Source organism: Heloderma suspectum, chromosome 6 (assembly GCF_057233095.1).
Source record: "Heloderma suspectum isolate Gila_16-S chromosome 6, 16-S_ref, whole genome shotgun sequence".
In the NCBI taxonomy this organism is placed as follows: Eukaryota; Metazoa; Chordata; class Lepidosauria; order Squamata; family Helodermatidae; genus Heloderma; species Heloderma suspectum.
Genome location: NC_139463.1, coordinates 99,681,507 through 99,701,883, shown reverse-complemented (window position 1 = coordinate 99,701,883; position 20,377 = coordinate 99,681,507). Strand labels below are relative to the sequence as shown.

Sequence of the window (20,377 nt, the reverse complement as noted above, 5' to 3'; positions counted from 1 at the left end):
TGGTTCACTATGCAGCTGTAACTTGAACAGTGCAAGTGTATTTTAGATTGGAAGCCCCTTGAGAGTGGAAACCTTTTATATTTGTTCTTGTAAAGCACCAGGTACACAAATGGTACTGTATAAATAATGTTGAGAGTTCCAAGACCCTCTGTGATCTTCCCCACTTTTCATAAAACAAGATATAAATCTAGCATCCTACTGGGATTTACATAAGAATTTAAGAAGAACTGTGCTGGATCAGACCAAAGGCCTACCTAGTCCAGTATTTTGTCTATGGCCTTGGTTGGAGGCAACTTCTCCATACTTGAGGTGGTTCTAATAACCCATCTCCCCCTCTCTTCCCCAAAACAACATAAGAGCCATGGGGGATCAGACCAAGGGTCCATCTAGTCCAGCATTCTGATCACACAGTGGCCAACCAGCTGCCTGTGGGAAGCCCACAAGAACAACATGACTGTAATAGCTTCCTCCCACTCATGTTCCCTAGCAACTGATACAGAAGCATACTGCCTGTGATACTAAAGGTAGCATATAAGTATGACGAGGAACCATTATCGTCCATGAATTTGTATAATTTTTTAAAGCCGTCCAAGTTGGTGGTAGTGGATTCCATAGTTTAACAATGCACTGTGTAGTGAAGTACTTTTTTTCTGCCCTAAAGCTCCCACCATTCAGCTTCATGGGATGACCCCAGGCTCTAGTACTGTGAGAGGGAGAAATATTTTGTACACCTCTATCATGTCTCCCCTTCTCTTTTTTTCCCTAAGCTAAACACCCAGGAATTGTAACCTTTCCCTTGCTCATTTTGGTTGCCTGTTTCTTCACCTTTTCCAACTCTACAGTATCCTCCTTGAGGTGCAATGAGACCAAAGTCTCCTGTCTTGCAGCCCCCTGCTTTGGGCAGGCCATCTACCAAACTAAACCCAAACAGTGCTTCTGCATATCTGCCTGTTGTGGCAAGACCACTGCTGTAAAGTTGCATAACTATTATGCCTACACCCCCAGGACAAAAGGAAGCTCATCAGGTTAGAATTTGACTTCAGGGTGACTCAAGTTATTGAGCCTCTCCTTGGACTAAAATTAGCGGTAGCCTTTTCCCCACCCTTTTGCCTTCTCTTCCTCCCCAGGCCAAACCTAACTTTCAGGAATGGTAAGGATGTCAAGGCAAGGTGTTACCCCTGGGCACAGATGACACATCAAATATGAGTGTCTCTCCAGGCACTCGGAGGTGGCCTCCTCCCTCTTACCACTACCTCAGAAAAACCAGGAGCCTTAGCTTCCCTGCAAAATAGGTATTTTTTAAAACTGAAAAAACCCAGAAATCTCTGCAATGGCAGCTTCCACTTTAAGACTGAAAACTTAGTGTTAGAATAAGTGATAGTTTTTCAAATTCTGCCTTTTTAGAACTGCCTCAGGTTGAATTTTTCAAAATACCCATCCCTAGTATGCTTACATGATGTGGAAAAAGTGCTCCTCCGGCCATAAGGGAGCCTTCCCCCACCTGGTGCTCTCCAGATATGTTGGACTACTGGCTGGGGGATGCTGGGAGTTGTAGTTCAACCCATCTGGAGGGCACCAGGTTGGGAAAGGCTGCTGTAAGGAGTAACAATGGAAGTTCCATATCTGAAGAAGATGTCCAGAAGAAGTAGGTTAAACCTTCCAAACTTAGAAATAACCCCTTATTCAACTTGCATATTTCCTATGCTAACAAGGCAGATGAAAAATGTACACAGACATCTGGGCTTGGCAAGAGGTTTATAGAAGTTTCGGTTGATCATGAGGAAATGACTTTTTCCCCCTCTTTATTTTTCTGATGCTCCACCTGCGGCGCTGCCCTGCCCGGCGCTACACCCTGTGCCCTTTGTCACAGGGCGTCCATTTCTCAACTATCGTGGCTGCAACACAGCAGTTGATAAAGCAAAGGGCCCTTAACTCAGTGGTAGAACACCTGCGCATGTAGAAGGGCTTAGGTCCAATCCATGGCAACTTCAGCAAGATCAGGTAGCAGGTGATGGGGAAAGACTTCTGCTGGGACTTGGGAAAGCTGCTGCTGCTGCCAGTTAGAGGAGACTACATTGGACTAGATGGACAAATACTCTGACCTGGTGTCAAGGGTAGGCATGGTTGGGCACCTGCTGAGGGCCCGTACGCCGTCAGGGGCCCACTGAGAGGACCCCCCTGGGGCAGCTCCTCTTCACATATTGCAACTACTTGTACACCTCCCTCTTGTTCTGGCTCAGACAACAGTGGTGAGAAGCGGGGAGGCAACAGATGCCATGGCCCACTTGCTCACTGGCTCTCTGCCTGTCAAGCAAGTGGTAGCAATGATGAGGATGAGAAGGAGGAGCAGTAGCAGCTGGTGACAATGGTGGTGAAAAGGTTGAGGAACAGGGCCCACTGAGGGTATCTTGTCCAAGGCGTTCAAAACCCTGGAACCAGCACTCACCTGCTGTAAGGCAGCTTTCTGTGATACCTGTATAAAACAAGGCCCCCGCTCAGGTGCCTGTGTCTCAGGGTCAGGCCACACTGGAAGTGGCTGCATTGTAGTGTTGGGCAATAACCAAACGGAGCATGTGATACGAATGCTCTTTGATACCTTATTATTGCCTGTTTGTATTAACACCTGAAACCGGAGGGGTGGAGGCCCGCTTGAGCTACTGTCATTCCTGCTGGCTCCTGGAACCTTTCAAAGCGAGAAATCAGAGAGCAATTTTTCTGTAGGTGAATACAGACAACTGTTTCCTTACTAGGCGGGCAGGTGCTTCAAGCAATAGTCTCCTGCTTTATTCTATTTAGTAAATTTATATTCTGCCTTTCTTCCAACATGGAGCTCAAGGTGTCTACCATCCAGGCACTGACCAAGCCCAAACCTCCTTAGCTTCAGCAAGTGGCTACGTTGTGTGCCCTTGGGCTGTGCCTCGATTGGGGATGCTTGGTTGTTGGTTGTCTGTATTTGTATTTCATCACTTCTGATGCATACTCTTACAGGGACATCCTTGTTCTGCCCCAAATGCAACTTGCATTGGAAATCAATACCCCTCAGTGGTGATAGAGCTACCAGATTAGCTGTATAACCTTTCTTGGCAGCAACCTGCTACTCCCCATACACGTACCTAGGTTGATTTAATTGGCATAGGCTAGGATAGGATGTGTACAGCAAAGTTGCCTGCATGTTCTGGGTGCCTTAAGCAAGACCCATTGCATGTTCTCAAAGAAGGTAAAGAGATCATAAAAGTCTATGCACACAAAGGCAAGCTTATTGCTTGTGTTTGGGCAAACTTGAGTTTTAAAGAGGCTTTGGCCAATGAGAGGGGAGCTTAAAAGTCCTTGCAATGGCAATTGTGAGCGAGTTCAGAAGAAAACATTTTCTTCTGGAAAATCTAAAGAAATCCTTACAAGGGGCTTCTACATAGCCTAACTATGGGAAGCCAAACAACATTCCCTGGGCAAACTAGACAGCACTCATCACAAAGCGGGAACCTATAGGTCCTCTCTCCTTTCCTGTAGTAATCCATTAGGCATCACTCTCCTTTTTAGAAGCCAGAAATTTCCTCCCATTTGATCCCCCCACAAAAGCTACCCAGCTAGACTCTATTCCACTCCCTCAGACCAACATTGTCTTCCATTAAAAGGCAGGAGCCTTGGCTTGAAAGCTTTGCTCCATGTGACAACACTGAAAGGCCCCAGTGCTGAAGAGGCATTCAAGGTGGTGGTGGATCCATCATGCAGAATGATCACATATGCAGGTGTACTGTTGTGTGGGCAAGTGCTAGGGAAACACCCACAGCTCCCCCACCACCACACCACCACCACTGCATGTAATCAGAGCAAAATACGTGCCTGCAAGAGCTGCATATAACAATCTACTTGCAGGTTATGTGAGAGTTCCACCATGCGAATTATTTCCACGTTCGTATAGGAGATGTGTGCCATTTAGAAGCAGTCTTGATCATTTCTGTCTTACTCCCAACAGCTAGGTCCTGCTGCCTTCAAAGACAGCCTGGGCACGTTTCCCCCCCCTCGCTTGAGTTTCGTTTCAAGTACCGTTTGTGTGGTGTGTGAGCTGTTGTTTTTTAATTGACAGTAGCAACCGAGTTACTGCTACCTGCCCAGGAATGCGAGGGTGTGGCTCAGCTGGCAGGCGCACTCAGGGACCGGTAAGTCTCAAGCCACACGGGCAGTTTGTAATTTCTACTTGTAACGCGAGATGCCACCAGCTTAGTGTCCCAAGGAGAAATGATAGGAGCTGAGCCGAAGCAGATGAGAGACTAGGACTATTACCTGGCAGGTAGGTCTAAATGTATGATGGGGTGGGGGAGCGGGATGCCTGGGTTCCCTGGGATGGGGCTAGCCTCTAGCGGGTTAGACCAAAGGCTTGGTCCTGAGCTCTCTGGTATTGAAGGGAGGCATAGTGGAGCAGAGTGCGGCAATCCTTGAGCCAGGGCTCCTTGCCGGCATGACAGATTTTGAAGGGGGCGTGTGGAATTGGGGGCAGGACTCTCTTGGAGGTGAGTGAGAAGGCACTAGAATCCCAGGTTCTTGGCTTCGAACTGGGAGCCCAGTGGGTTACAGGAAAAGTTCCTGCATTCTCTAGAAGTGCTGTGTGTCTGAGGAATGGAAACGCTTTGATTTAGAGCAGGGAGCATATTGAGAGTTGGGCCTCTTAAGGTGGGCAGCCAGGAACTCAGGTATGGGTTTAAATTAAAATGGGCCTTGAGGATTGCAAAAGGTGGAGCACACGTTCGTGCTGAGTGGGTCTAAGTGCGTTGGGAGTTCCTTGCAAAATAGTGAGACTAGCTGAACAGTGAGACTGATAGTTGAATTTGCTGACATTGTGTTAATCGTATTCTTAATAATTAATTGGGTAGAATACACTTTTCCCCTTATGTTTCCACAAGTAGAAGAGCCGAAGACTTACATTTGGTGTGTGGGGGGGGGGGGGTAAGTGAAAGCTGAATATTCAGGCAGGGACTTGGAATACCTGGAAGGTCTGTCTATGCCACCACCATCACCCCGTCTATCTTCTTATGCGCATTCTGCATTTGTCAGTCACTTCTTTCCACTATCCCCACAACCCCCTTGAGGCGCTTATTCTGCCTCTTTCCTCAACGTTTGCTTAAATCTCCTGACAAAATTGTTTCTGTGATCTAGTAGGTTCTCCTAGCCCACTATTTTGGAAGTCCTTGATTCTGAGCGGGGATTTGTGGTTTTGTGGAGTGGGAGGGGAGTTTTGTGTGTGTGTGTGGGGGGGGGGTGTCATCTCTCAGCAGTTCCAGATCCTGCTTTGAAGACCAGGCCTCCTTCAGACCTGTAGTACCAGAAGAAACTTAAGCATTCACAAGGACTTTCTTTGCCAAAGTTAAAAATGGTCAGTCCTACACTTCTGGGATTTGGGGGCAAAGCCTCTCATCAGGGGGATAGGATTTGAGGCAAGTTTGATATCCACTCAACTGTCTATTTTAAAGGCTTTGGCCACTGATCCTGAAATTCACACTTGTGCAAAGTCACACTATAATATAAAAGACTGTAGATTTTTATTTATTTATTTATTAAATATATTAATCGCCCATCTGGCTGGTCACCCAGCCACTCTGGGCGATGTACAAGCATATAATAAAACAGTTTAAAACAATAAAATTGTACAATAAAAACATGTTCTAAAATACCCTAACCCACCCCAAATGCCTGCCTGAACAACCACATTTTTAATGCACGGCGGAAGCTCATTAAAGAGGGGTCATGGCGGAGTTCCCTAGGGAGGGAGTTCCACAGAGTGGGGGCCAGCACAGAAAAGGCTCTCTCCCTCGTCCCCACGAGTCTAGCTGTCCTGGCTGATGGGACAGAGAGAAGGCCATCCGAGGCTGATCTTGTTAAGCAGCCTGTCTGGTGTTGCTGGAGGCGCTCCTTAAGACAGGCTGGGCTGGAACCATATAGGGTTTTAAAGGTCAAAACCAACACCTTGAATTTGGCCCGGAAAACAACCAGTGGTAACCAATGCAACTCCTTCAGCATTGGAATGATGTGATCTTGCTGGCGGCTGCCTTTAATCAGGCCAATCAGCTTCCGAACTGTCTATTATAAAACCAAAATTTTTTGGTTTTATAGTAGTTACTGTATCATGGTCTTGATTTCATTATTATTGCATACCCTTCAATATTTCACAGGTGAAACAGGGACCTATTTGAACACACCTTGAACACAAACATTACACATTACTGAAAGCAAGTTACCTCAGCAATGACAATCTGTAAAACTGCTCGAGCTCAGGCATTTTTATGCATGTGCACGAGATGCTTCCTCTTCCCACTCAGAGATGCAGGCTGAAATAGCACATTACACCATATCACACTTATAAAAAAAGCATGCTTAAACTGGCTACGTTCTTTTTGAAGAAAAAACAGCCGCGTGGCCCTGATCTGAACTGCGCTCCTGCCAGTTTCCGGCTGAAAATCACACGCCCCCACCTCACACCTCACGGCCTCACACCTCATGGCTGCGATTTACCTCAGAAGGAGCTGTTTACTGCCAGAGCCTTGGAACTGGGACTGAACTTAAAAGGATAACAGCTCAAACAATTCACGCTAAACAAAAATGTAATACGACATCCCCCAAAGGCAAAAGTAAGAAGAGTGACAGAAGATAAGGAGAGTGCTAAATGGGGGCAGTTATTGTGAATTGCCTCGTTTGTGCCCTTTTTGCCACAAAAGGCAACATGTGAGAAATAAATAAATGTGTAAGAAGAGGAGAAGCTAGGAGCCAAGGTTTTGGGGGTAACAGTAGAGCAGCCTTCCCCAGCCTGGTACTGTCCAGCTGTTCTGGACATCAATTCCTATCAGCCCCAGCCAGCATTGCTAATGGTCAGGAATGCTGGGAGTTGTAGTCCAAAACACATGGAAGCCAGTAGGTTGGGGAAGGCTTCAGGACAGCATGTAGTAGATAGTGTTTAATTCCTCCAAAGAGTGGTAGTGGAGCTTGTGCCTGCCTACAGTTCAAACCCTCTTGCCTAGAAGTCCTTTAACATCGGAGATCTAGTTGTGGTTACTCAGTGGTGAGGGAAAAGCACACTATACATGCTCAGGGATGCTCTTGTACTTTTATCACTTCATTTCACATGCTCCAGAATGGCGTTCAACATGGCTTCCAGGGCTCAGAGGTAAGTTTCAGGGACAGCGATCAGACCTGCTAGAGCAGCAATATCTAGCAAGTGAATATTCCTGAACTACCAGAGCCCCCAGGCACAGGATGACCACCTTCTGCTTTTGAACACCTGCACAGCAGACAGAAAGTCAACAGGTGCAGCTTTTGTGTGGTTAGAGGTACAGCACTGGGGAATTGTTGAATGTCTGCCTCTGAAGGTGTTAAAAGCCCAGGAGCCCTGCCAGTAATAAAAAGATGGCAACCCCTCCTTGAAAATACACCTAGCCTGGACTGTGGGTAGCGGAGGGAAGGGATGGCACTTAAGCAGTAATCCTTTTGCTCTTGGATCTTAAGCCAAATACACAGCCTAACCTCCAGCTCATGGCATCATAAGGTATCAACCTGAATCAATGCAGACTTTGTTTCTTCGCATCAGCCAACGCTGGTGCTAGACTTGTGCATAAATGGACATTGCTGGTGAATGTGTGACTTGGATATCTGAGCAAATGTTGGAAAGCAAATACCCGGCTTCTCTCCTCTTTCTCCCCGCTCCCATGAACTTGGTTAGACAGTAGGCCCCCTGCCCCTTAGGTGGCTTCCTCCCTCCAAAACGAGCAGGGTGGTAAAGCAAATGAACGTTGGCTCAGCTCCTGGAATTACAGACACTCAGTCAGGCAGAGAAGAAGGTGGAATCTCGCCTTTAATAAACAAAGCAACCTTGCCAGGTGAAATGAAGCAGGTGTGGTGACTGGCAAGAGATGCCACAGGGCTCTTGAAAGGGAGCAGGTCTCGCTATTTTATTTTCTTCACCATATGCACACCCTTGTACTGTAAATAATCCCGAATAACTACCAACCCCTGTTTCCGTACACACAGTTGCACTGAATACCCAAGAACGCTTCAACAATGAAAATAGGAACATTCTTGCATACTTTTATCCTGCCATTCTCTCACCAGCAATCACTTGATCAAGCTTCTCACCACCAACTGCAGGACCTGCATCAAAAGCAGGCATGGTTGGGCAACTGCTGCGGGCCCACTGACGAACCCCCCCCCCCCGGGCATTGCTCCTCTTCGCTTGCCTTGTTCAGCTGCCTCTTCCGCTGACCCAGACAAGGGCGGCAACGAGAAGGGGAGCAGCAGACGTCACTGCTGCCTTGCTCACTGGCTCATCAAACAAGCAAGTGGTAACGTTGCTGAAAGGGAGGATGAGGAGTAATAGCAGCTGGTGACAATGGCAGTGAGACAGTAGACTCACTGAAGGAGGCAGCCCATTGAGCGTGACTTGCCTTTTTGTTGTTCAGTTGTTCAGTCGGGTCCAACTCTTCATGACCCCATGGACCATAGCATGCCAGGCCTTCCTGTCCTGCGCTCTCTCCCGGAGGTGACTTGCCTAAGGGCTCTCAAAAACCTGGAGCGGGCATTAGCCGAAGAGAGCTTCGGCTATTGGGCAGTATAGAAATGAAATGAATGAATGAATGAATGAATGAATAAATAAATAAATTATTACGAATTGCTGTGTTGCCAACTTTTTAACCAGGCCTTGCTGCTGTGCCTTTAACTGTGCTTTGATTGTGACATGAGGGTAAAATGACATCGCCTGCTAACGGGTCAAGATCACCATGCCAGTGTTAAATGGCACAGCTACAACTGGAAATAGTTGGAAATAGTTGGCAACCTTCTGAAGCCCCAGGTGTGGTTAGTCAATGGTTTCATTTTTATGGTGCATTTACTCACACAGTGGAAGAAAAGCTCATGTGTGCTAAGCATTTTAACATGGCATCCCCCAAAGGGCAGAACAGGGATGGGTACCAGAAAAAAGGGACAGTTTGTGGTAGTAATCAGCAACGGTATACCCACCAGCAAACTTTAACATGGATTAAAATCCCAATTTCATCCCTAAGCATGTACTGAAAGGGGTGTGGGAAGAAATCTACATATTTGCTCCTCTGCAGGCAGTATAGTTGTGATTGTCTAGTGCAGGGGTAGGCAACCTGTGGGGATCAAGGGTCGCATTGTCCCCGCCCAGAACCCACTGGGGGTCACAGACACACCACATGCTGCTGAAATTGCCACTACAACAGCAAAAAGAGCCATGACTTTATAAGCAAACTAGACGCACAGCGAACACATGCCTTTCTTTTAGGCAGAGGCTTCCAGGAGTGCGATTCTGCTTGCAGACAAGGTGCTTGCTTGCTTGCAAAACCTCCACTTTTTTTGCTGCCACCGTGGCAAATTCAGCAGGGGCGGGGGCTGTGCGGGGCTGCAGGTGACCTGCAGTCTGTGTGTTGCCCCACCTCTGGCCTAATGGATTCAGAAGGGAGAGGTGATCTGAGCTAGGATTCAGGAAAGGGGAGTAAGGCTGAGCCTGTTAGAGGAAGGAAAGATGACTGGAAGTAACCAGGCTTCCTGGGTTCTCTAGGCAAGGATCATTATGGTCTCATAGGTTTTTTGGTGTAACTAAATAGCCATTGTAGGTAGTAGTTAGAGCATTTGGCTACGGGTGCTTCGTGATGGAGGGCCCCTGATACCAGCAATGAGAAGGCAGCGTGAAGCTGTTTTAATTCTTAATGGATTTTCCGCTATAAAAGGCAAAAGCAGAAAGAAAACTCAGGAGGGTAATGCATAGACAATGACGTCTGGACCCCCTGTAAACATCTGTGAAAAAGGCAGGCCAGTGACACCATACATTTCACTTGAAGCTGTGAAAGACTGGAGGTCTTTCATGGCTGAGGAAGGTTCAAATCCTTCCTCAGCCATGATGCTCCCTGGGTGGTGCTGGGCCAGGCACTCTCCCTCAACCTATCCTACCACACAGGATTATTGTGAGGATAAATGAGGGGAAGGGGAAGAATCTGAGATCCCTGGAGAAACAGCTGGCATATAGAAATGCAATTAAACAAGTTCATCAAATAGGTGGGTTAGTGAGGGCAGAAGAAAGAATGGAAAGAAATCGTGACTCCTCAGTTCCATAATCCTGCCGTTCCCCTCCTTCCCTGCAGTGAGCACCTTAGAAGCAAAGCCTTGAGCCCCACCGGGAATATCTAAGACACAGTTCATGCCTGACAAAGCCCATGTTGGGCCTCAAATGTGAAGGTGTGCAGGTGTAGCTCACACGCAATGGGAGCCAGGGCGCCAAGTGTCTTCCCCCGATCTAGCGAAGTCAGGTTTTACCTAGCTCGAATTGACCAATCATATTGTTTAGGGAAACTTCAGTCAAGGAGAAGCAGTCTAGAACAAGGCAGCCAACACAGAGCTCGGAGTATTGTGGGGGGAGAAGGATCTCTGAAGTCAGTAGTCTGTTGAGTTTCCATTGGCAACTCTCCGGGCCAGTTTAAGGGGGCTGGGTCTGTCTTGGATTCTGAAACCATGTTTCTTGCAGGAGAACAGAAACTAGCAGTTGTTGTGCTGCTCCTCAAAAGCCATCTGTTGTTCCTTCCAGGCTCTTGGAGAGAATGGTAACTTTCTTCTGTTTAACTTATCAGGTTGTGGTGTGACTCTCAGATAAGGACGCTGACATCATGAGTGACACAGGAAGGTAAGAGTGACTGCTAGATTTTATTAATTTATTACATTTCTATACCGCCCAATGCCCAAAGCTCTCTGGGCAGCCCTAGGTTCCACTTAGCACCTACATATCTAGGGACCGCGGTGGCTTAGTGGTTAAGACACTGACCTGCAGACCAGAAGGTTGGCAGGACAACAGTTTGAGACCCGAGTGCCGCGTGACAAAGTGAGCTCCTCTCTTCAGTCCCAGCTCCTGCCAACCTAGCAGTTCGAAAGCAAGACATTGCAAGCAGATGAGATTTAGAAGAGGTGGAAAGAATACACAGAAGAACTATGCAGGAAAGATCTTAATGTCCCTGACAGCCATGATAGTGAGATCACTGAACTTGAGCCGGACATCCTAGAGAGTGAAGTCAAGTGGGCCTTAGGGAGCATTAGTAACAACAAAGCTAGTGGAGATGACAGTATTCCAGCTGAGCTATTTAAAATCCTAAAAGATTATGCTGTTAAAGTGCTGCACTCAATATGCCAACAAATTTGGAACACTCAACAGTGGCCACAAGACTGGAAAAGGCCAGTTTACATTCCAATTCCAAAGAAGGGCAATGCCAAAGAGTGTTCAAACTACCGTACAGTTGCACTCAAAAATCCTCAGTGCTCAAAATCCTACAAGCTAGGCTTCAGCAGTATGTGAACCGAGAACTACCAGAAGTACAAGCTGGGTTTCGAAGAGGCAGAGGAACTAGAGATCAAATCACCAACATTTGTTGGATCATGAAGAAAGCAAGAGAATTCCAGAAAAACATCTATTTCTGCTTCATTGACTACGCTAAAGCCTTTGATTGTGGGGATCACAACAAACTGTGGCAAATTCTGAAAGAGATGGGAGTACCAGACCACCTTACCTGTCTCCTGAGAAACCTGTACGAGGGGTACAAGAAGCAACAGTAAGAACCAGACATGGAACAACCGATTGGTTCAAAATTGGGAAAGGAGTATGACAAGGCTGCATATTGTCGCCCTGCTTATTTAACTTATATGCAGAGTACATCATGAGAAACTCCGGGTTGGATGAATCACAGGCCGGAATTAAGATTGCCGGGAGAATTATCAGCAACCTCAGATATGCAGACGATACCACCCTAATAGCAGAAAGCGAAGAGGATCTAAAGAGCCTCTTGTTGAGGGTGAAAGTGGAGAGTGCAAAAGCTGGTTTGAAACTCAACATTAACAAAACTAAGATCATGGCATCTGGCCCCATCACTTCCTGGCATATAGAAGGGGAAGAAATGGAAGCAGTGACAGATTGTATTTTCTTGGGCTCCACGATCACCGCAGACGGTGACTGTAGCCATGAAATTAAAAGACGCTTGCTCCTTGGGAGGAAAGCTATGGCAAACCTAGACAGCATAGTAAGAAGCAGAGACATCACCTTGCCGACCAAGGTCCGTCTAATCAAAGCTATGGTTTTCCCAGTAGTAATGTATGGCTGTGAGAGCTGGACTATAAGGAAGGCTGAGCGCTGAAGAATTGATGCTTTCGAACTGTGGTGCTGGAGAAGACTTTTACGAGTCCCCTGGACTGCAAGGCGGTCAAATCAGTCCATCCTAAAGGAAATCAACCCTGACTGCTCATTGGAAGGACAAATACTGAAGCTGAAGCTCAAATATTTTGGCCACCTAATGCGAAGAGAAAACTCCCTGGAAAAGACCCTGATGCTGGGAAAGATTGAAGGCAAAAGGAGAAGGGGACGGCAGAGGATGAGATGGCTAGATAGCATCACCGATGCAATGAATATGAACTTGAGCACACTCCGGGAGAGAGAGGAGGACAGGGAGGCCTGGCGTGCTATGGTCCATGGGGTCACAAAGAGTCGGACACGATTTAACGACTGAACAACAGTACCACTTCAGCGGGAAAGGTAACAGCGTTCTGTGCACCTCAGTATTCAGTCATGCCGGCCACATGACCACGGAAGCGTCTTCGGACAGTGCTGGCTCTTCGGCTTAGAAATGGAGATGAGCACCACCCCCTAGAGTCGGACACGACTGGCTGGGGACACCTTTACCTTTTATCTAGGATTTAAGCACAAGACTTCCACCTGCCTCTCGCCCAGACAACAGTGGTGGTGAGAAGGAGGAGCAGCTGATGCCACGGCCTACTCGCTCCCTGGCTCTCTGCCTGTCAAGCAAGCAAGTGGTAGCAGTGATGGGATAGAGGAGGAGGAGCAACAGCAGCTGGTGACAATGGTGATGAGAAGGTAGACTCACTGTGGGAGGGGGCCCATGGAGGGGGTCTTGCCCAAGGGCCCTCAAAAACCTGGAGCTGGCACTGTTGAGTTCAGTCCCTAGGATCTCCAGGTAGGGCTTGGAAGGACTCCTGACTGAAACCCTGGAAAACTACTGCCCGTTGGTGTAGACCAGGAGTGGAGAGCTCCAGCTGTTTTGGCCTACAGTTCCCATTATCCCTCACCATTGGTTGTGATGGATAGGACTGATGGGAGTTGTAGGCCAAAGCAACTGGAAGAGCACAAGTGGCCCATTTCTGCAGTAGACAATACTGAGCTAAATGTACCAGTAGGTCTGACTCAGTATAAAATAGTGTTATGCTTGTGCACCCCATTTCTGAGAGGTGAGAAGTTTCCGGGGTTCCAGCACTTACTCAGACTTCAGTTTCCTGGGAAGGAGGACACTGGAGATTTGTGGTGTTTCTCTCATTAAAGATTTTATTTACACTGAGCTTAAGATGAGGGTCTGCAACATTACCAGCCCTCCATATCCCTGCTCTCTATCAGCTGTCTAGGGATTTCCTGCAGATAGTAAAAATCTGCACTGTCCATCTTAGATCTACTTTCAGCTAGCCTGAATTCCTCCAACATGCACAGGCCTCACTCTGCCTCTCCCCTTGGCCTAGGAGAACAAAAGGTTACCAGATCAAGAGTTACAGAGTTGGGGGGGGGGATCCTGAACCTCTTTGTAATCAGAGGCACTGAGTTGAAAGGGGTCCCTGGAAGGTAATTTAGACTGACCCCAAACACATAATAATAGTTTAATGTCTCTCTATGCCAGGATGCCCTCAAGCTAGTGTTCAAATTACATGAGGGCTAGACACCCTCTTTGCTGCTGTTTTTAGAAAGCTATGGGGGACATGACTTGAATAAAACTGGGTAGAGTCAGAGGTGGGCCTTGTGGATTTCGTTAAAAGCTCCTCTGTATTTCCCACCCATGGTTCAAGCACTGCCTCACTCTAGGCTAGCCACGTACACATCCCATAAAATGAGGACAAAGGAGGACCTAGATTTACATAAAATTTGCATGCGCTAATTGATACACCCCTATAAATAATGCTGAGGATTTAAATAAAAATATAATGCCTCTCACCCTAGAGGGGAAGACAGTGACCAGGTGACTTGGTGCCTGCTCAGACTGCTGTCCAGATGCTAACTATTGCTAGGAATCTTCAAAGCCTCCCCTGATCTGCCTCTCCCTTGTTATGATTCTGAGTCTTGAAACTGGACTTTGGGGGTGTTTCCACGACAACAGAAGGAGAAGCAAATGGAGGATTATTTAAAAGGAATCAGCTTTGCTGCGCTTTGGTCCTTGCAGGGCTCCACGAGCGAGTGCTCAGCACCAGTAAAAATGGCTTCACAGAACATACTTCCCTGTGGCGGTGGGGGTTGGAGTGAGCGTCATCTGACTGCCAGGGGCTGCTCAACCAATAAGAGAGGCTTCTCCCGCTTTTCCTCTCTTTCTCCTTTCCCCTGAAGCTCCAGATGCACCTGCATTTCAGGAGCAAGCCTCATTGAGCACAATGAGTTACTTCCAAGTAGACACACACATGCTTGTGCTGGGAAAGACCGGGGGGGGGGAGAACACAGGGATGGGAAACCAGCCCCCTTTCTAACCCAATGCTGTGCAGGATCTCTATAACAAAGGTGTGAAGTAGTTACTTCCAAAGGCAATAAACCAAACAACGGAGAATCGGAGCCTCGAGATTGCACTATAGAGCATTTAGGGGATTTTTGCTTTAAACTGTTCCATTTTAATTGAGGGGGATCTCTGTAAATTCTGGTGTGGGGCATTCAGGGGACAAGCTTCACTGAGCACAATGGGAGTTACTTCTGACTAGATACTAATTGGTTTGTGATTGTGCTGGGTAACACAGGGATGGGAAACACCCCTTGACCAGGGCCATGGTGAAAGGCACACCCCTGGGCAGGGCTAGCATTCCCGAGGTCAATGCAGGGCTTGGGGCACCCAACAACTATACCACTGAGAACCTGACTTGAGGAAAAGAATCGGACTTTAAGCAGTCTCAGAAAATCCGTTTTTCCCATGATAAGCTCCAGGGTGGCTGCTGGATAGCCACGGCGTCATCTATCCCTAACGACCTCAACACGCAGCCGGCTTGGAGTAAATTGCTCATGGAGACACCCCCTTGGACTGGGCAGCCTTTCAAACAGAGGACTGTCCAATATAAAATTGGACACATGGCCACCCTACCTCACGCCCATCCACTTACCTAGATTCACACCAAGCTTTGGGCTAGCTCTGAGGCTAAGATGCCCATGTGCCCTACTTTACAGAGGACAGTTCTCTATTTGAAGGGCTGTTTTTAACCAGGCTTGGACTGGAGAGCCCTTCAAATCATCTCCAGGCCATGTTCTTTTTACAGAAGGGACAGCAGCTCAGGGGCCTTGAAGTTCCCTATCAACAGCAGTACCTGGCCAAAATCTTCCCCTATGGGAGCTGGCTAAGGCCTGCCCCCACCCAGTGGTCTGTTGGCAAGTGTACTTGAGTTCTCTTGTTCTCTTTCCTTTCTGGGTTGACAAAGGGGGTGGAGGTGGCTGCTGGAGATTGCAGGCCTGGACTTGGCCCAGGAGACTGCTGCGAAAACCCTCTGAATGGGAACCGCATTGCTTTGCCCTTGCTTGGGAGCTAAATGGATGTAAAGTGGCATCAATTAGTACGGTTTTTTTCTGGATGAACTGTGGAACTTTGTGAATCGCTGCAGGAGGACAGGGCTAAGCGGATGCAGGCCTCTGAGATTCTCAAGGAATCTGAGGGCTAGCAAGTGTTGAGACAGAGTAGGCTGGCCACTTAGGAAGCACCGAAAAAGAGGCCTCCAATTTGCCTATGCCAATTTATATGTATAGATGCAAATTTAGAAATAATTATTATAATTGAAATAGAAATGCAGTACATCTCACCACAGTGTGGAAGACTGTGACCAGGTGACCTGTGTGCCTTGCTCCATCTGCTGTCCAGGTGCTGTTGATGGGCAACTTCAAGGCCCCTGGGCACTCCCTTCTTAGGGTTCTTCATCTTTAAACCAGACTTGGACCGGACAGCCCTTCAAAATAGAGGACACCTTGAGAATAGGAGACAGTCCTTTGGCAGCCCTTCCAGTAAAACACTGTCCACTGTAAAAGCAGACACCTGGCCACCCTAGGATGCGTGGTGGTCTGGGAATCTGGACTTGAGCTTATTTTTCTGGGTGTCGGCTGACTTGTCTCTCTTGTCCCACAGCCTAATCAGTGACGTCCCCAAGCCCAGTGCCAGAGCCATCTATGGTGAGTTTTGGGGTAGGGGGATGTATTGAGAAGATTTCTTCATGACTGAGTGGTGGTAAGGTTCAAGGCTAAGCTGAAGTCCAGAAACTCAGTCCTGAAACTCTATTACCCTTAGTCATTATTTTCTGCTGCTGCCCTTTATACCTAGAACTCTCTCCTTGGATGTGTCATGTAGTTTCCCTTTCTCCTCATCACTTTCCCTCTGAAATCTTTGGCTTAACTCCTTATTACTCACTCTAGTAAACACATTTGATTATGTTCATCCCTTGACTTGCCCCCGCCCTCTCTTTCTCTATCAATTTCCCAGCCCTCAAAATATAATCATAAGATCCTTGAGGGCAGGGACTTAACATGTTTAACTTGTAAAACTAAAAAGTGCTGTGTATATTAACAGTGTATACAATAATGTTTACACGGTTTTGTAAATTAGTTTGTTATGCTCCGAACTATTTTCATCTGGCTAACTTACCTGGGGTGATTTATGTCAAAGATTTTAAGAGAAGGGCTTGATTTGGCATTTCTAGGAAGGCTATGCAAAGCAAAGTCCAAAATGCATAATATCTCCCCTGCTTGCATACTGACACATGCCACAAAGTTAAAGGATCTTTTTTTTTCTTTTTCTTTTCAAAAGTCAGGATCTTTCTCAACTGAGCTGTGTATGAGAGAATCTCTCTACCACAATATACTTCTCTCCTCTGCTACAAATTAGAAAACCTATTGATCTTTCAAATCACACATTGTTCTCTAACTCAAAAAACCCTGGAAATGTCTTGGAATTTAAAACCCAGAGACTATAAGGGTGCAGAGCCTGGGTGGGGGGTAGAGTGAGGAATCAGTACTTAAAAGGGTGGAGAAGGGTGTGTGTGTAATCCTTACAAGCTAAACTGGTTCCCCCAGGGTGAGGCAGTAATCACATCCTTCTACTGTAGAAGACGTAATCACTCCTTAAGAACATACATTTCTTCCTTAGAGGGATAAGTCCCCAGATTATGAAGTCCTTTAAAACCTGGATCACAATTATATATGTTTCTATATAATTTATATTATGTTTAATATGTAACATATTGCAATATGCATCGTGCGTGTACATGTAGATGCATAATCCCATCTTTCTTTTTATGGTGGCATTTCTGTGTCATTAACAGCTGCATGTCAGGGTATTTTCAACAGATGCAGTTTCCCCCCAGCATGCAGATTAAAAGAAAAAAAAAAAGTCCATGTAATTTCTGGCTGTCATGCCACTGTTAAATGCACACGAGCCCTGCCCCAAAGATGAGCCCTATCAGTATTCCATTTCTCTGCAAACCCTCTAGATAGAAAAGTCTGTTTCTATCTGGAGACCCATCCACCCTGTCCATCTATTCCAGTTAGGAAGCAGCAGCAGCCACAAAGAGATCTCCCCCGCCCTGCACCCTCCCCCCAGCAAAAGAGTACAGGGATTAGTGTTTCATTCTCGATTCCTCCTTTTTAAAAAATGTTCATGTGTTTCTTACAGAGTTGATGCTAAATTTTCTGTTCTAATTTCCTGTTCCAAACCAGCATTCCAAACCAATTCCTCTTCCGTAAATAATGTTTTATCCCTTTCTGCAGAACAGAGGAAGAAGTATTCCAATATCATCATGGCGGATGTGTCCCAGTATGCTGTCCATGTAGGTCTTTCTCTAAAGTTTGAGTTTGGGCTATGCTAAAGTGGGGACAAGAGCTTGCAACTTGAGCAGTTAATGAGTCTAGAGCAGAAAGAGTGGTGACATCTTGTACCAGGAGAGCTGATACAGAGGCAGCTGGTTCTTACTTGCCTGGGTTATCTCCAGAGACATTTTGTGGGGACTGCTGACTAGGAAACCGTGTGTAGAATCATAGAATTGTAGGGTTGGAAGGGGTCTATAAGACCATCAAGTCCACCCCTCTGCTCAATGCAGGAATCTAAGTCAAAGCATCCCTGACAGATGGCTGTCCAGCTTCATCTTGAATGCCTCAGTGTGGAGGAGCCCACTACCTCCCTAGGTAGTGTACTGCAGTGGATTGTGTGGGGAGTGCCCTATAGCAGCCATTTCCCATTCTTTTCAGGCCCAGATTGGCCCCCATTTCTGTCTTTGCTTTTTTACTATGTATGTCCAACTTTTCTCTCTGTTTTCTCCCCACTCTTTAAAAGTCAGCAGTCCCCCTTCCAAAAACAACAACTAAGCGTGCAATCCTATGCATGTTTAGACAGAAAAAAAATCCTACAAGTCCCAGCATTCCCCAGCCAACCATGCTGGCTGGAGGATGCTGGGACTTGTAGCACTTTTTTCTGTCTAAATATGCATAGGATTGCACCCTAAATGGTGCAACCCACTGCAGGTTGTCCTGCCACCCTTTTTGTGCTGTGATCCACCAGCTGAAGACCAGTGTTTTGGAGCACCCACTCAGTTCTTGCCACATGCATCTAGGCCTATTAGAGTGCAATCCTATGTATGTTTAGACAGAAAGAAGTCCTACAGCTCCCAGCATCCCCCAGCCAGCATGGGAGCTATAGGGCTTTTTTTCTGTCTAAACATGCATAGGATTGCATTCTTAATTATTTATTTTAAAGCATGGGGATAGGTATTTTTTGTTGTTGTTTTTAGACTGCCTTTCTGTAAAATTATCGGGGTGGCATATAAGAAAACAGTAAAAAAAAATCACAGTAAAATAATAAACACAAAGTGGAACTACAGCTTGGGGCGGGAATCACCATAAAACCTCTACAGAGTGGAAGAAACCTAATCACCTAGTTCACATTCCATACTAGAAGGCCGGGCCAAATGAAAACATACATCTTTGCCTGGAAGCAGACAGACAACACAGATGGCACCCGGTGAGCTTCCCCGGGGAGGCCATTTCCAAAATGGGGTGCTGTGACCGAAAAGGCCCACTCTCTGATCACCTCCCACCTAATGTCAGGTGGTGGGAGGGTGACTCTATTAGACCCAATTCTCTTTTGTGTTTTTTTATCCATTTATTCTCTTATGGTTACATGCATGCACACCACTTTTCTGCAACTGCACATTTTAAGACAAGGTCAGTAATGATGGACAGGCTGTCTTTCAGGGAAGCTTGTCCTTGCTAACTGATCTTCTCATTAAGGTGCATCTGGTAAATCTTCCAAGGTTCCCCATAACAGTTTAAAAGCCAGTGAAATAAGCTAACGAAGAGCACTAGTGATTTGTCCACACCTGTCTTGCTTCTGTATCCTCCAGCACTTGGTGACCTTCTCCATCGGGGAAGAGGATGACTTGGCATCTGTGGAGGATGCCACCAGGAAACTGTCTATCATGGATGCCCAAGGGAAGATCTGGGTTCAGGAGATGTTGCTTCAGGTCAATGGGTCGGCCATCAAGCTCTTCGACATAGACTCAAAGGTGAAAGAGCAGTCTTTGAGTGGCTTATGGGGATAAGGAGGTGGTTGGCTGGAGCCCTGTATCCCAGCACCTCTTCTTTAGAGAGGGATCCATATGGCCTATCTGGGGTGACATTTGGTGACTTTGTCTCCCCCTATAGGAAGAGTTGGAGAACTACGGATTGGCAGCTGTGGCTCGTTGCGAAGCTGTTAGACCTGAGTCCCGGACCCGGTCCTTGCTTCTGCTTGTGTGCCAAGAACCCCATCAGCTCAAACCTGACATCCATTTCTTTGAGTGTGACCACATTGGGGTAATGAAATTGGACATGGTGGATCCATCAAGAAAGTTTGGAGAACGACCCAATGCAGTCATCATAGGGGGAGGGGCTATAGCTCAGTGATAGAACACCTGCATTGCATGCAAAAGATTCGATCCCTGACATCTCCAGGTAGGGCAGGAAAAGCTCCCGCCTGAAACCCTGGAGAGCCACTGCCAGTCAGTGTCGACAACACTGGGCTAGATGGACCAAGGGCCTGACTCAGTATGAGGCAGCTTCCTCTGTTCCATGTTCAACCCTCTGGAAGCTGCAAGAAACTTGCGTAACATTTTGTCATGAGGGGAGGGAAGGGGAAAGTCCTTTCCACTTTCATCTAGCTTTTGACTTTTCTCTTCTACTTTCCAGGCAGAACTCATCCAGCAGGACATTAACAGTGCTCTGTCGGACTACAAGTCGGGGGGGAACACTCAGCGGAAGGAAGCACTCAGGTGAATGCAAATCCATACACCTGCAGAGCTAACGTGA

The 20,377-nt window shown here is 47.0% G+C and overlaps 1 protein-coding gene across 1 annotated transcript in view; it reads left to right on the top strand.

Moving 5' to 3' along the window:
* Positions 1-4,173: 4,173 nt before the first annotated feature.
* EPS8L1 (EPS8 signaling adaptor L1) overlaps positions 4,174-20,377 on the top strand; it is a 42,748-nt gene continuing 26,544 nt past the window's right edge. The window contains exons 1-7 of the mRNA XM_084805569.1: positions 4,174-4,288; positions 10,623-10,675; positions 16,173-16,216; positions 17,807-17,865; positions 19,435-19,596; positions 19,736-19,885; positions 20,258-20,340. Coding sequence (XP_084661695.1) covers positions 10,659-10,675; positions 16,173-16,216; positions 17,807-17,865; positions 19,435-19,596; positions 19,736-19,885; positions 20,258-20,340 — 515 coding nt within the window. The 5' untranslated portion in view covers positions 4,174-4,288; positions 10,623-10,658. The remainder of the gene's footprint in view (positions 4,289-10,622; positions 10,676-16,172; positions 16,217-17,806; positions 17,866-19,434; positions 19,597-19,735; positions 19,886-20,257; positions 20,341-20,377) is intronic.